Source organism: Aedes albopictus, chromosome 3, assembly GCF_035046485.1.
Source record: "Aedes albopictus strain Foshan chromosome 3, AalbF5, whole genome shotgun sequence".
Classification (NCBI taxonomy): Eukaryota; Metazoa; Arthropoda; class Insecta; order Diptera; family Culicidae; genus Aedes; species Aedes albopictus.
The window spans coordinates 24,475,609-24,491,040 of NC_085138.1; the positions used below are offsets into that span (position 1 = coordinate 24,475,609).

At 43.0% G+C, this 15,432-nt stretch overlaps 2 protein-coding genes across 6 annotated transcripts in view; both read right to left on the minus strand.

Moving 5' to 3' along the window:
• The window catches only part of LOC109418392 (UDP-glucosyltransferase 2), a 740,033-nt gene that overhangs the window by 159,409 nt on the left and 565,192 nt on the right, over window positions 1–15,432 (minus strand). The window lies entirely within an intron of this gene.
• LOC115257565 (uncharacterized) lies at window positions 7,640–14,739 on the minus strand. Its single transcript, XM_062856809.1, has 2 exons — window positions 14,403–14,739; window positions 7,640–14,342 (listed from the first exon to the last, which is right to left on the minus strand). The coding sequence occupies exon 2, from the start codon at window positions 14,230–14,232 to the stop codon at window positions 8,026–8,028; it is 6,207 nt and encodes a 2,068-aa protein (XP_062712793.1). The 5' UTR covers window positions 14,233–14,342; window positions 14,403–14,739; the 3' UTR covers window positions 7,640–8,025.

Sequence of the window (15,432 nt, forward strand, 5' to 3'; positions counted from 1 at the left end):
GTATTGTGAAGCAATTTTTAAAAAAAGACGCGGACACCGTCTTCAGCCAGAGGCTGTACAGACTGAATGAAACTAAACATTAGACAAGGGACACACGGAGCATGCACCAGTGGATACGGAGAAGAAACTATTCTCACGAAAAGTTTCATCGCCCGGAGCGGGGATCGAACCCTCACCCCATAGCATGGTGCGATTAGAAGCTTGGTGACCCTAAGCGCACGGCTACGAGGCTCCACAATTTGGTAGTTTAGTGAGCGTGAAGTGTAGTAAAATAAGTCATATGTACCTGCTAATTCGTGCAGGTTTGTACCAGAACCAACCGAAAATATTACTCAAATTATTCAGCAATACTGAAGAGATTTGACTATTATTTAAAAATTTACACGCACACATAACCGGAGTTCTGTTAAAATGAACTAAGTAGTAAAAAAGTTTCTTACGAGAGAATCAACTTGAAAGCTCAATCACTAGTGAGAACTAAATACTAAGTTTTTTTTATACTTTGACATTTGACTTGCAGGTCTTCATTAAGGACAAGATATTTGGAGTACATAGCTCAACATTTCTAGAGCACTGTTTTTTAGAACCGTTGAACGGATTTGGATGAAAATGCATCACGCTAATTGCTCAGTGGTTGTCAACAGCGTGATGCATTTTAATCCAAATCCGTTCAACGGTTCTAAAAAACGGTGCTCTAGAAATTTTTAGCAATGTACTCCAAATACCTTGTCCTTAACGATCAGAGATCTTATTGATCTCCATCGATGACAAAATACATTAACATTGTTTGGAATTATTGATAAAATAACAATTACATTACATACCCTGAATAAACAAAAAAAAAATAGTATGTTTAAGTTCAACGTGGATGAATGTGTTTCTTCGTTTTAGATAAAACAATGCTCCAGAAATGCTACTGGGATTCCGTCAGGCATATTTTGTGGGCGCCGCCCAGGAATTTTTACAGGGTGTCTTCAGACATTTCTTGCGGGGCATCCTCCAAGAATTCCTGGGAGACTTCTGAGAGCAAACACTGGATAAATCGAAGCTGGAAGTGCTTGAAATATCTAGCAGGAATTCCTGGTGAAATCTCAGCGGGAATTTGTGGAAATATCTGAAGCAATTTTTGAAAAAAAAAAAAATCGTTGGTGGGGTCACAGGAGTAATTTATGAAGGAAATATGGCACTGCTCATAAACTACAGGGGATAGACAAAATGATCGGGATAGTTAAAATTTTCACTTTTTGAAAAATATTCAATTTGCTGTAACTTTTCAAAAAGTGCATCAAGTATTCTAAAATTTTTACTGTGAGTTGCTCAACTAGTTGTGTATCAGTAGTCCAAATTTGGAAAGATCGGACTATTCTATAAAAAATGTGTAATTATCCGATAACCAAATTTGAGCTTTGATATCTCCGGATTCAATAAACCGAATGCAATGAAATTTTGACCATTTATGACTTAGATATTCTTGGAGCGATTCCAAGTGAAATCCCTGCTGAATTCTTTGGAGAAATACTCTTGGAATTCCTCCTGGGATTTTGCTCCGTTTTTTTTCATTGATTTCTTCAATGATTTCTATAGACACATCCACAAATTTCTACATGAATTCCCTCAGGAATTCTAACTAGGATTCCACGGGTTCAAATCTTAATGATTTGTAAATATTTCTAGCTGGAATTTATCCAGCATTTGCTTTTGGACGTCCTCCAGCAGAAAATCCTCAGAACTAATCTCCTCAGCTTAAAATCCTCAATCTCAACAAAAAATCCTAAGGGGTTCCGCCCGAAGTTTCCAGGAGAATATTCCGGGAATTCAAAAGGGATTCCAGCAGGTATTCTAAGAAGAATTCAGAGAAGAATTCCTGAAGGAATCGTTGGGGAAATCTCCGGATGAATAACAGCGAGAATTTTCAGAGGAATTCGTGGAATCACAGCCTTGCTGGGGGCATTTCTGAATAAATCAAATAAGAAATCCTTCATGAGAGATTCCTAGCGAAATCCTCTTAGGATTCCTCAGAAATACCAACTGGAATTCTGCAATAAATGTCTGCTTGAATTCCACCAGCGATTTTTCCAAGGATTTTCCCGGATTATCTCTTGGGATTCTTCCTGAGATTTCCAAAAAAAACTTCATCTTTTGGGGTATTTCTGGTTCTGGAGAAATCACAGTTATAATTTCTGGAGAAATTTTGGGAGAATTGCTGGAGACCTACTAGCAGAAATATCTACAGGAATTTCTAGAGGAATGGTAAGAAAATCTCTCCAGGAACATCAGTATCGATTTATTTCGGATGAATCCGTGCAGAAACTAGATTCAATCTTAACCAGAATTTCGGGAGGAATCCCTGCAGAATTTCCTGGAAGATTACCTTCACGACATGTTTAAGTAATCTTTAGATTAATTTAAAAAAAAAAACTCCTGTGGTTCCTTCAAGAGTTTTTTTTAGGATTTTTTTGGCTTAAGGATGTGAGCCCCTGTATACAGCCTTTCGAATGTTATACCCCTTGGCCATATTCAGTAGTTCCCAAATGGTTCAAATATGCTTGTCAATGATGTTCGATGTTGAAGTTGAAAGTTTACATTAAATAGAGTAATCTTTGTAGCGAACTACAGCATCATCAACGTCCACTGCCCACACGAAGAGAGACCTGATGACGAAAAAGAAGCGTTCTACGCGCAGTTAGAGCAAAAATACGATGGTTGCTCGCCGAGTGACGTGAAAATCGTTGTCGGCGACATGAACGCGCAGGTAGGAAGGGAGGAAATGTACAGACCGGTAATCGGGCGAAACAGTCTGCACGCCGTATCGAATGATAACGGTCAGCGATTCGTAAACTTTGCAGCCTCACGTGGTATGGTAGTCCGAAGCACCTTCTTCCCCCGCAAAAATATCCACAAAGCCACCTGGAGATCATCCGACCATCAACCAGAAAACCAAATCGACCACGTTCTAATCGACAGTGAATTCTTCTTGGGTATAACCAGCGTCCGCACATACCGCAGTGCGAATATAGATTCGGATCACTACTTAGTCGCTGTATGCATGCGCTCAAAAATTTTCGACAGTTATCACCACGCGTCGAAGTTGAACGCCGCGGCTCAACATCGAGCGACTTCGTAACGTAGAAATGGCTCAAGACTACGCGCAGCAGTTAGCAGTGGCCTTACCAACGGAAGAGCAGCTTGGCGCAGCTACACTTGAAGATGGCTGGAGGGACATCCGATCCGCCATAGGTAGTTCCTCGGCTACCGCACTAGGCTTCGCGACTCCGAGTCATAGAAACGACTGGCTCGACAGCGAATTTGAACAGTTGAAAAACGAGAAGAATGCAGCATGGGCGAGAATGCTGCAACACCGTACGAGAGAGAATGAGGCACGTTACAAACAGGCGCGGAACAGGCAGAACTCAGTCTTCCGGATGAAGAAGCGCCAGCAGGAAGAACGAGATCGCGAAGCGATGGAAGAGCTGTACCGTGCTAAAGACACACGAAAGTTCTACGAGAAGCTGAACCGCTCGCGCAGAGGGTTTGTGCCACGAGCCGACATGTGCCGAGATAATTACGAGAATATTCTCACGAGCGAGCGTGCGGTGGTCGAGAGGTGGCGGCAGCATTACGATGAGCACCTCAATGGCGACGTTGCAAGTACTGAAGGTGGCGTGGTAACAGATCTTGGAGTATGTTTACAGGACGAAAGACTTCCGGCCCTTGACCTCCAAAAGATTGAGGAGGAGGTTGACCGGTTGAAAAACAACAAAGCCGCTGGAGCAGATCAACTACCAGGCGAGCTTCTAAAATACGGTGGAGAAGCACTAGTGAGAATACTACACTGGGTCATTACCAAGATTTGGGAGGAGGAAGTATTACCGGAGGAATGGATGGAAGGTATCGTGTGTCCCATCTACAAAAAGGGCGACAAGTTGGATTGCGGGAACTACCGCGCGATCACACTACTGAGCGCTGCCTACAAGATACTCTCTCAAATTTTATGCCGCCGTCTATCACCGATTGCAAGAGAGTTCCTGGGGCAATATCAGGCTGGATTTATGGGTGAACGCGCTACAACGGACCAGATGTTCGCCATCCGCCAGGTGTACAACGTGCCCACACATCACTTGTTCATCGATTTCAAGTCGGCGTATGATACAATCGATCGAGAACAGCTATGGCAGATTATGCACGAATACGGATTCCCTGATAAACTGATACGGTTGATCAAGGCGACGATGGATCGAGTGATGTGCGTAGTTCGAGTATCAGGGACACTCTCGAGTCCCTTCGAATCTCGCAGAGGGTTACGGCAAGGTGATGGTCTTTCGTGCTTGCTGTTCAACATTGCGTTAGAAGGTGTAATAATGAGAGCGGGGATAAACGCGAGTGGTACGATTTTCACGAAGTCCGTTCAGTTGCTTGGTTTCGCTGATGATATTAATATTATTGCTCGTAAATTTTAGACGATGGCGGAAACGTACATCCGTCTAAAGAGTGAAGCCAGGCGAATCGGATTAGTCATTAATGTATCGAAGACAAAGTACATGATGGCAAAGGGCTCCAGGGAGGAATCACCGCGCCCGCCGCCCCGAATTTATATCGACGGTGATGAAATCGAGGCGGTTGAAGAATTCGTGTAATTGGGCTCACTGGTGACCTCCGACAACGACACCAGCAGAGAAATTCAGAGGCGCATTGTGGCAGGAAATCGTTCTTACTTTGGACTCCGCAGAACTCTACGATCGAATAAAGTTCGCCGTAACACGAAGTTAACCATCTACAAAACGCTGATTAGACCGGTCGTCCTCTATGGGCACGAAGCATGGACGTGCAGTGGATCAACGCGCCCTTGGAGTCTTCGAACGGAAGGTGTTGCGTACCATCTACGGCGAATGAACCACGAGCTGCATCAGCTACTGAGAGAACCAACCATCGGCCAATCTCCGAAAATCGGGAGGCTACGGTGGGCGGGTCACGTCATCAGGATGTCGGATAGCAACCCGACTAAAATGGTTCTCGAGAGTCATCGACCGGTACAAGAAGACGTGGAGCAAAGCGAGCTAGGTGGGTCGCCCAAGTGGAGGACGATCTGCGGACCCTACGCAGAGTGCGGAACTGGTGACAAACAGCCATGGACCGAGTAGAATTATTATTATTAGTATTATTAGTTATATTTACTAGGCTTTCATCCCTTGGCTGGTTCACCGCAGTCTGAGTAGAATTGAGACGACTCTTACGTTCAGCAGAGCGCACGTGCAAAAATTCCATTGATGATTCAAGTGTAATGTTGGGTACGTAATAGCACAGAGAACAGACATCCAAGCCCGTAGTAAATTTTATCGAAAGTTGTGTACGGATTAATTTTTTAGCGTTGACAGCACTAGCGTCACCTATGCGACAAGTTGCTACAGTCAGTGGTGATACACATCTAAAGACTGTATCGTTAACTATGAGTACACCTTTAAATTGCTGTATTTCAAAATGTTTTATTTATTTTGTAAATTAAATTCAATTACATTGTTCATTGACCATCAGAATAGCCCATGACATGATTATATATTTAATTTTTCGTGGATCTTGCCAACTCTCGCACTTTCTTCTTGGCATGCTTCATAAGGTTTTGGACAACCGTTCCGACGATGGTTTTGCACACGTTGACCCAGTTTTTCTTGAATTTTGTGACGTCCTCTGCTCCTCTATCCTTTTTCCGTAGTTTCCCTTTCATCAAAGTTAACTATTTCTCAATGGGCCTTATTTACGGGCAATTTAGAGGATTCATTGCCTTTTCCACAAATTGAACATTGTTTATACTTCATACCTGTCGAAGGTGTAACGCGCATAGTGGCAGGATGCCAAATCCGGCCAAAGTAATGTAGGACCCCGGGTAGAGCTTAATGGCAAAAGAATGGCAAATTTTACCATTAAAACAGAATGTTTGAATGGCAAAATGTGGTATTTGTTTGTTTGAAATAAGAGTTAAAATAACAAAAATAATAACAAAATTTTGGTAGTAGAAAAACTTAAAAATAACTTATTTTGCCATTGTAATAACAAAGTAATGGTAAAGCATGCGGATTAAGTTGAAGAACAAAATAAGTTATTATTGAGATATTGATAACAAAATAAGACCCAAATTAACTGTTATCGGTGAATAACAAAATATGACATTCTTGAGTTATTGATAACATAATAAGAACAAATTTAGCTGTTTATGTGGCGATCAAAATAATGGTAGATTTAGTTGTTCAAATTATATTTTAAAAAAATGGTAGATTCAGTTATTATTTCAAAGTAGCAGAAGAAAAGTAAAATTAGCTATTTCTATTAATTGTTTGAGTTCTAAATTAACATAAATTGATGTGCATCAAATAGAATCCATTGCGAATCAAACACGCAGCTGAGAATCCGGATTTGTTTACTTTTGCGAGATACGTCGAATTGAAAAGTTATGCTTGAAATATACAATGTAATAGTTAATGGTATATTAAGAATAAAATATGTTATGGTACCTAATGTTTATACATAATTTCTCACAATATCAAAATAATGGCAAATTTAGCTAGGAATGTAAATTATGTTTGTTTTGATATTTATACAATTCATTATAAAATATGCTAAATTGCAAGATTTACCATGATAGTAAGTTTTGTTATTTATGTGTTATTTAGCATTATTCATGAATAACATATCAATGACAAGATTTGCTATGATTGTATATTTTGCTATTGATTTGCCATTTTAAGTTTTTCATAATAACAGAAGAATGACAAAACGAGATATGATGGCAAAACCAGTTATTATTTTGTCCTTTGTTTGCCATTAGCCTCTACCCGGGACCTTTGACCTTCAGATGAGTGGCAGCATATGTTTCTGGAGACATTCCTTCCGGTATATTTCGACGTTCATACCTGGGACGGTGAAGAAAGGTGACGATTTCATACCACATTGACAAATTGCTTGCCTAACCAACACATTTTCCCATTTTTTCGCAAAAAATCTATTTCTGCTAATTCGTTACATCCGTGCCATGCTTAACAGTGAAAATCTGTGCCCCTGGAAGTACCTTGTAGTCCAAATTGACATACGTTTCATCATCCATGAATATGCACATGCAATTTTTGCTCAAAACATCGTCGTACAGCTTCCAAGCCTGAGTTTTCACATAATCCGCCAGAATTTGACTGCGTTTTGGACATTTCTGTTTTGGGTAGGTCTTCGGGGAATTACGCTCCTTGGCGCGTTGAACCATACCAACAGTCGTTTCACACTTTTTTGCGTAATCTCTAATGGATACCTCCTATTTTCCTTCAACGATTTTGCAAGTTTTGCTGTCCAAATTTGACTTGGACGCATCTGTTTCTTTTTGCCGCGTCCGGGTAAGTTTTTCAGTGTGTTATGCATACCGAATCGTTTGATAGCATTTTGGACAACAAAAACCCTAACACATTCATTTTTTGCTAATTTTCTTAGCGATGATCATTTTTCCTTGCAGTGCCTGGTCACAATCCATTTTCGCTTCTCCTCCGTAAACCCTCGCAATGTTCCACTTGAGGAAAAACTTTAACTTTTAATGAAGGTTATCGTTTGTTTACAACGTTAGCAACGCATAGACACATAGCAGTTGTCAAAATAATGCATAGTGTAGCTGAACTTTCTTAGCAGTCTCACAAGAAAAGACGATTCGTTTGTTGAGATCAGCTTTAGCTGTAAATTTTAATAGATTCATTTCATTGTAGGAATAGTTTTACAAATTAGAATACTTACAAATTTTTCAGTTTGATTTTTATGATTTCTTTAGATTTTATGTTTTTACAATTTGGCGTATAAAGATTCTGTAGGTAGAAATTAGGTGTATAATTAAGTGTCAATTCAATTTGTTTTCAATAATTACTTACAATCCACTGTAAATATTAGGTTTAAGATACAGAGAATAATTGCAATAAATTTAAGACTTCAATTGAATATTATGCTTCTACCAATCAAATTACTTATACTCTCTTACTTGTCATTGGAATGTCACATAGACAGATTTCATGGTTCCCTGACTAATAATTGTCCTCCCGTGCCCTGTGGTAAGTTTTGAGCCGAGGGGCGTTTGACGTTACACTCCCCCGCCCGTAAACCTTCACTCAAAGCTGGTTTACGTTCATCCAAAACGTCAAGCAATGCCAGTTTCACTGATGGTCTTCTCAATATACCGGCCTTGGTGCGTACCAAAGCTTGCCGAACTCGTCCGTCTCGTCCTGGTATCACCTGCTCGACTCTTCCTCTCGTCCATTGATTCCGCATCGCTCCATTCACCACTAGAACCAAATCTCCCTCTTCCAATTCCTTAACTTCCTCGAACCACTTGGATCTCCTTGAAATTACTGGCAAATATTCCTTAATCCACCTGTTCCATATCTCATCTGACAGATACTGTGCTTGCTTCCATCCACTGCGCAACGTGGTTCGATAGTCTACTGGTTCTGTTGGGGGTTGTTTTATTCCGCTGGAGTTGCCAAAAATGAAGTGGTTAGGAGTTAATGCTTCCTGGTCAGCAGACTCCAGTGGAATATACGTTAATGGTCGGGTGTTAACCATCGATTCCGCCTCCACAATAACGGTTTCCAAAATTTCGTCAGTAGGCCGGCGTTTAGCGTCCAGTATAGTCCCGATGGCCGCCTTCACAGAGCGAACCATCCTTTCCCAAGCTCCTCCCATGTGAGGAGCGCTTGGGGGATTGAAGGTCCATTTTGTTCGAGTACTCGTAAATACTGTTGCCAGGTGCTTGTTCCGCTCTTCTATTTCCTCTCGCAGTTGGTTGTTGGCCCCTTGAAAATTTGTCCCGTTATCACTGAATATTTCCAGCGGTGCTCCACGACGCGACACGAACCTCCGCACCGCCATAACACAGGACTCCGTCGACAACGAATGCGCAACCTCTAAATGAACGGCACGAATAGTCAAACACGTGAATAAAGCTATCCACCTTTTCACGACGCTTCTACCGCTTTTCACAAGAATTGGGCCGAAGTAATCAAGGCCTACGTACGTAAACGGTCGTACATAGGGTGTAACCCGAACCTTGGGTAGTGGAGCCATAGGTGGAGAGCTTGGAACAGAGCCGAATACTTTGCACCAAATACAGTGTTTAGCCACCTTTGCAACCAGGGATCTCAACTTCGGTATTTCGTAGACTTGTCTCACTTCGTTAACGACAGTTTCTCTATTACCATGTCGAAAACGGCGATGAAACTCATCGACAATGAGGAATGTAACACGGTGTTCACGAGGTAAGATGACCGGGTATTTGGTGTCATGTCGAACCCATTCAGCACTATCCAATCGACTGCGTTTACGTAATACTCCGAATTCATCCATGAAAGGCCATAGCTTGTATAGAGCACTAGATTTTGGAAGCGCTTTGTGACGATTTTCCGGTCCACCCTTTGAGGCTTCGAGTATAGCAACTTCTGAGCCGAACATCTCTCCTTGTGTTTGCTTCCATAACATAAATTCTGCACACGCCAGCTCCTCCCGTTGCAGAATTTCCGGATACAATGTTCCATTTCGGTGGAAACCGCGGCAGTTGTCAATGAATCTCAGAACGTATGCTGCAGTTCTACGAAGTCTCTCCCATCGACTAAATCTTGTGACATCGATTAAAGGCCTTGGCGGTGAATAGTGTACATTACAGGAAACGAGCTCTTCTTCTGTTGTGTGCATGGCTGTTTCGCTGCTAGGCCAGTTCTCTTCCGGCTGTCGCAAGAAGTCCGGTCCACGAAACCACCGACTGTTTGAGGCGATAGTTGTCCCTGGACCCCATTTGGTAGCGTCGTCCGCTACGTTTAACGCCGAATCAATTTTTCTCCATTCGCTGACATCTGTTGTTGATAAAATCTCTCCTATACGAAATCCAACATATTGGTGATATCTACGCTGGTCCGACCGAATCCAGGCAAGTACAGTACTTGAATCTGACCACAGTATTCGCTTTATAACTGGAAGATTGTGTATGCTGATGACACTGTTGAGAAGCCGAGAACCTAACACCGCCGCTTGAAGTTCTAATCGTGGGATTGTCAGCATTTTAAGCGGTGCTACTTTCGCTCGGGCCGCTACCAAATTTACCAGAGGACCTTCCGTGGTTTCGACTCGAAAGTACACTGCACACGCATATGCAGACTTACTGGCGTCGACGAACACGTGGACTTGTAGAGAAGAGTACGTTTGCTCCACAGCGTGCGGAAAATAGCATCGAGGTACTTGAAGTTCTGTCAACTGAGGAACAAGTTCAATCCATTTCCTCCACTGACACCACATTTTCTCGTTGATTTGATTGTCCCACTCAATGCCTGCTGCCCAAATGTCTTGCATCAAGATTCTCCCATGAATTAAAAAAAATGCTATTAATCCCATGGGGTCGAAAAAACTCATAACGGTACGTAGGACTTCTCGCTTTGTAGGTACATGTGTCTCCTCCAAAACGTGCTTCAGATTATCTCGCAACGATATTGTGTAGGTGAAAACATCGCAACTGGGTATCCACCGCATGCCTAGTACTGATTCCACGCGTCCTACGTCTCCGTCGTCCTTAGCAATACGAATTTCCTTTTCCTCCGCAGAAGATTCATCACCAACATTTAGCGCAATCATCGGATCATTGGACATGAAGTTACGAATTTCGAATCCGCCTGCTGCGTGAATCTGCTTTACCTGGTTCCCGATCTTGATGGCTTCCTCTCGAGTTCCAAAACTGTCCAGATAATCATCCACGTAATGGCGGTGGATGATGGCGTCCGCTGCTTGTGGAAAATCTGGCATGAAATCTGTAGCGTTCAAGTTTTTTATATACTGTGCGCAGCTGGGGGAACAAGTCGCTCCGAAGATAGCTACATCCATAACGTAGGCGACTGGTTCTTGATTCGGATGTTCTCTGAATAGAAACCGCAGGTATTGACGATCTTCAGCTCGAATGAAAAAGCGATGAAACATCTCTTTTATGTCTCCAGTCAAAGCAAAACGAAACAGTCGAAATTTGCTAATAACCGCCGGAAGACTGGTTAAAAAATCCGGTCCTTTTAGCAATTCGGAGTTAAGAGAAATTCCGTTCACGGTAGCTGCTGCATCCCAAATAATTCTCAATTTGTTGGGTTTCTTTGGGTTTAAGACTATTCCCAATGGTAAGTACCAATACTGACCAGGACTGGTAGACAATTCTTCAACGGTTGCCTGATGAGCGTATCCCTTCTTCTCGTATTGTTGAATCTGTTGGCGGACTCGTTCAAACAGATCTGGATTTTTTCCGAGTTTTTTCTCCAACGAACGCAAACGGTTGTACGCCATTCCGAAGCTTTCCGGAAATCGAACGGAACTCCGCTTCCACAGCAAACCTGTTTCGAATCCTCCTTCGATTCTTCGAGTGGTAGACTCCAACAACATTCTAGCTCGTTTATCGTCATCTGATTCCATTGGTGGGAACGGGTGTGATACGACTACGTTATCCAGCGTGATATAGTCGCGAACTAGCCGAGTCAGTTCCTGCTCTGAATTGGTCCATCCTCCAACGTGAAACCCACAAACTACCGTTTTTGCTGTCGATGAAACGCCACCGTAAAGGCTCCACCCAAGGCGACACTTGGCAGCGATCGGCTCTTTCCAACCTCCTTCACGGATTTTTAGCGGCACGGTGAGTTTCAGGTTGTCAAGACCTATCAAGAGCTTCGGTGAAGCTTGTTCGTAATCTTGCAGAGGCAACCCTTGCAAATGAGGGAAAGCACTGGCCAATTCCTGATATCTCATTGTTTGCGATGGTAGCGACAAACCGCCAACTGTTCGGACATCGATTAACTTAAACTTCTTGGAAAATCCGAAACCTGCAACCTCCGCATTGACTCGACGTGAATTCGGTTCATTACGTTTTATATCGCCCGTCCATTGTAGGTTCAAAGCTTCGGTCTGGCCAGAAAGTCCCAACTGTTCCGCGATTGAATCTTCAAGGAGCGTTATTTCGGACCCTTCATCGACGAAAGCGTAGATGTTCACCTGGCACGTTTCGCTGTACAGCGTCACAGGTAGAATCCTGAACATTGGACCGCGGTTATTCGGCGATTCTCCCAAATGACTTGTAGAAACTGCCGCTCGTACTGCTGGCTTGTAGGAATGTAGCAGGGTATGATGCCTTGAAGTACATTCGCTGATTCCACATCCTTTCCAGGTTCTGCAAGGCCACTTTCCATGTTGGTTTAGACACGTCCTGCATAATCCCTGCTGCTCGACCACTTTCCAACGGCTTTCAATGTTCATAGCTTTAAACCGGATGCAATCTGGCGTTTTGTGTCCATCCAAGTTGCAAACGGGACAAGGTTTTCTTACTGGTTTTTCGGCTGACAACGGTTTCGATTTTATGGCGGCATCCTCTGCGTGGGTCGGTACAAACATTCGTTCCTTCGTTTTTTGCTTCTGCAGCTTCTCGTTCCTACGGACTGGCAGCTCATCCGCAACCTCATACGCAAGTTCTACCAAGGTTGCCATAAAACGCCCAAAGAGTCCAAGATCGGCATTGTACGTAGAACTCTTATATGCTGACCATTTGAGTCGATACTCGACTGGCAACTTGATGACCAAATCGTGTAGAAGCGAAGGGTTGGATAGATGTGTTTGTTGTCCTGCATTTCTCAAATGCTCTACCAAGTTGTCAACCGCTAATCCAAACTCGATGATACTATCCAAATCATTCATCCTAGGAGGAGGTAGGTGCTTGATCCGCTCCGTCATAACACGAATCAATGTCTCCGGCCGTCCGTACCGCATCTCCAACGTCTTAATAACATGAGGGACACTTGACGGGCACAACAGCCGACTACGGACTGCATCCAAAGCTGCACCCTTTAAACTTCGTTGTAAGCGAATGAGGTTCTCATCGAAAGAGAATCCACACGTTGCCGTCGACCTCTGGAAATTACTGATCCAGATCGGCCACTCTTCTGGGTTGCCGGAAAAGGATGGAAGATCTTTCCCCATTACTTGTCGCGCCGCTAGTTGCCGATTCGTTGGACCTTCATCTTCTTCATGTACGGAATCCATAACACCTTGACGATTCCGACCGGTATAATCCCTCCTAGATTGTGGCTCAAATACCCCCTGGGACTGTGACTGATACCCAAATGGTGCATTTATTTCATTGTACTCCCTACCTAACGTATGGTCCTGCCCAGATATGTTTTGTGTAGCACTGACTGGAGTAGTATTTGCATGGATTTGCTTGTTTTCGCTAACTGACAACCTACCAAGCTGGGGGATTGGGTTTGTTTTGGGAATTTCGCAAAGAGAGAAACCTAACTGCGTATCTATCATTTGTCTCGAATCTAACTGAGCTGCTGCAGCATTGGCGAAAGAAGTGTGTTTAGGAACGGTACCTGTTTTGTTTGCTGACGTGGATGGGGCTCCCTCTGTCTGCTGATCAACTCCTTGTAACCATTCCGAGACTTTCTCCCTCGACGCAGACTCATCTGCACTTGCACTTGTCCTGCTGCTACACTCTGACATCTGACGAATCAGTTTGGCCTTCTCTTCTAACGAATGTCGCTTCAGAGCCAGTTGTTGGTTCCGAAACTCCCGCTCCTTTTCCAGTTTACGCTGCATGAACGCCTTCTCTTCCGCGAGCTTCCGCGCTTCCATGGCAAGCTCCTTCTGTCGTATCTCCTGTTCGTGTTGTAGCTGTTGTTCCATCATTTCTCGATTGTTGGCTAGTTCCTCTTCTTCTACCCGCTGCCTTTCCTCCAATACATCCAGTTCTAGTGCTAACTGGGCTCGCATGCTGGAACCAACACTGCGATCGGGTGCGGTCTTCCTCGAATCTCTGGTACCCTTACTTCCAGCCTTGGACCTTGTGACTCTTTTACCGGGAACGAGGACCGTTACTCGTTGGCTTGATGATTTGAGCGTAGTTCCTGACTGCTTGCCAGTTTTTGTTTTGGTTGATTTTTCAACTTCGCTAGCACCAACCGCTCCGATGGGATTTGCATCTTCCTTCGATTGTTGTTGTTTACCGTGGCAATCAGGGTTCACTTGAGAAAGGGGCTCACACGTCCGACAGCACCAACTACGATTTTTGACAGTGGCGTCGACTTGCACGCAAGTGAAATGGAACCAAAGCCTGCACATATCACAAGCTACCATGTCGCTCACTTCATCGGGCCGCGTACAAGCTGCACAGTTTTTGTGGACTTGTGAATCATTCCCATCTTCCGCCATCTTTATATCTTCTCTGAATGCCACGTGAAAAATTTCTAAAGAAATTTGTAGCTGAACTTTCTTAGCAGTCTCACAAGAAAAGACGATTCGTTTGTTGAGATCAGCTTTAGCTGTAAATTTTAATAGATTCATTTCATTGTAGGAATAGTTTTACAAATTAGAATACTTACAAATTTTTCAGTTTGATTTTTATGATTTCTTTAGATTTTATGTTTTTACAATTTGGCGTATAAAGATTCTGTAGGTAGAAATTAGGTGTATAATTAAGTGTCAATTCAATTTGTTTTCAATAATTACTTACAATCCACTGTAAATATTAGGTTTAAGATACAGAGAATAATTGCAATAAATTTAAGACTTCAATTGAATATTATGCTTCTACCAATCAAATTACTTATACTCTCTTACTTGTCATTGGAATGTCACATAGACAGATTTCATGGTTCCCTGACTAATAATTGTCCTCCCGTGCCCTGTGGTAAGTTTTGAGCCGAGGGGCGTTTGACGTTACACATAGTCTTTTTAATACAGAGCCTCAAAGGTGTATTCATAATTAACGATACAGTCCTTATATATAAATGGATTTCTGTCTGTCTGTCTGTCAGACCGTTATGCATTCGGAAACTACTGAACCGATCGGTGTGAAATTTTGTATGTGAGTAATTTTGGGGCCGGGAAAGGTTCTTAGCTTGGTGTACAGATAACTTTGCGGGGAACGTCTCTATAGAGCTGTATGTCAAAAAACACAGTAGGTAGGCAGTACGACGTTTTCCGGGACAACTTGTATCTAGATCAGTTTTATATTCACCACCGACAACAGCGTGGGAACTTTGCGATAGCAGTGTCACAGCAATGCCACTTGTGTTGCCATTTCAAATGACCGTTAAATTCCTTACACAGTTTCGGAACTGGACTTGGAAGTCTATTCTCTGTGGTGATATTATAATCAGGGCCATTTAATATGAGACTTTCATTGTCACTTGAGATGCCACCTAGTCAAGCCAATGACATCAGCTCCACGTGCTTGTATGAATTTTGAATGTCAAGATCTTCTTCTGCAGCTTCACAACTACAGTGCCACATGATCTACAGAACGTAGCTCCCAAATCATTCGACTTGGAGAATGGGTTTCCCACAATGTATCTTTTTCGCTCAAGTTCCGAATCTCGGGGACAACACCTGAACCGGTTGGTTATATCC

Bases quoted from the DNA above. Each gene is read 5' to 3' on its own strand.
- LOC115257565 (XM_062856809.1), bottom strand. From the start codon at position 14,232: ATGGCGGAAGATGGGAATGATTCACAAGTCCACAAAAACTGTGCAGCT.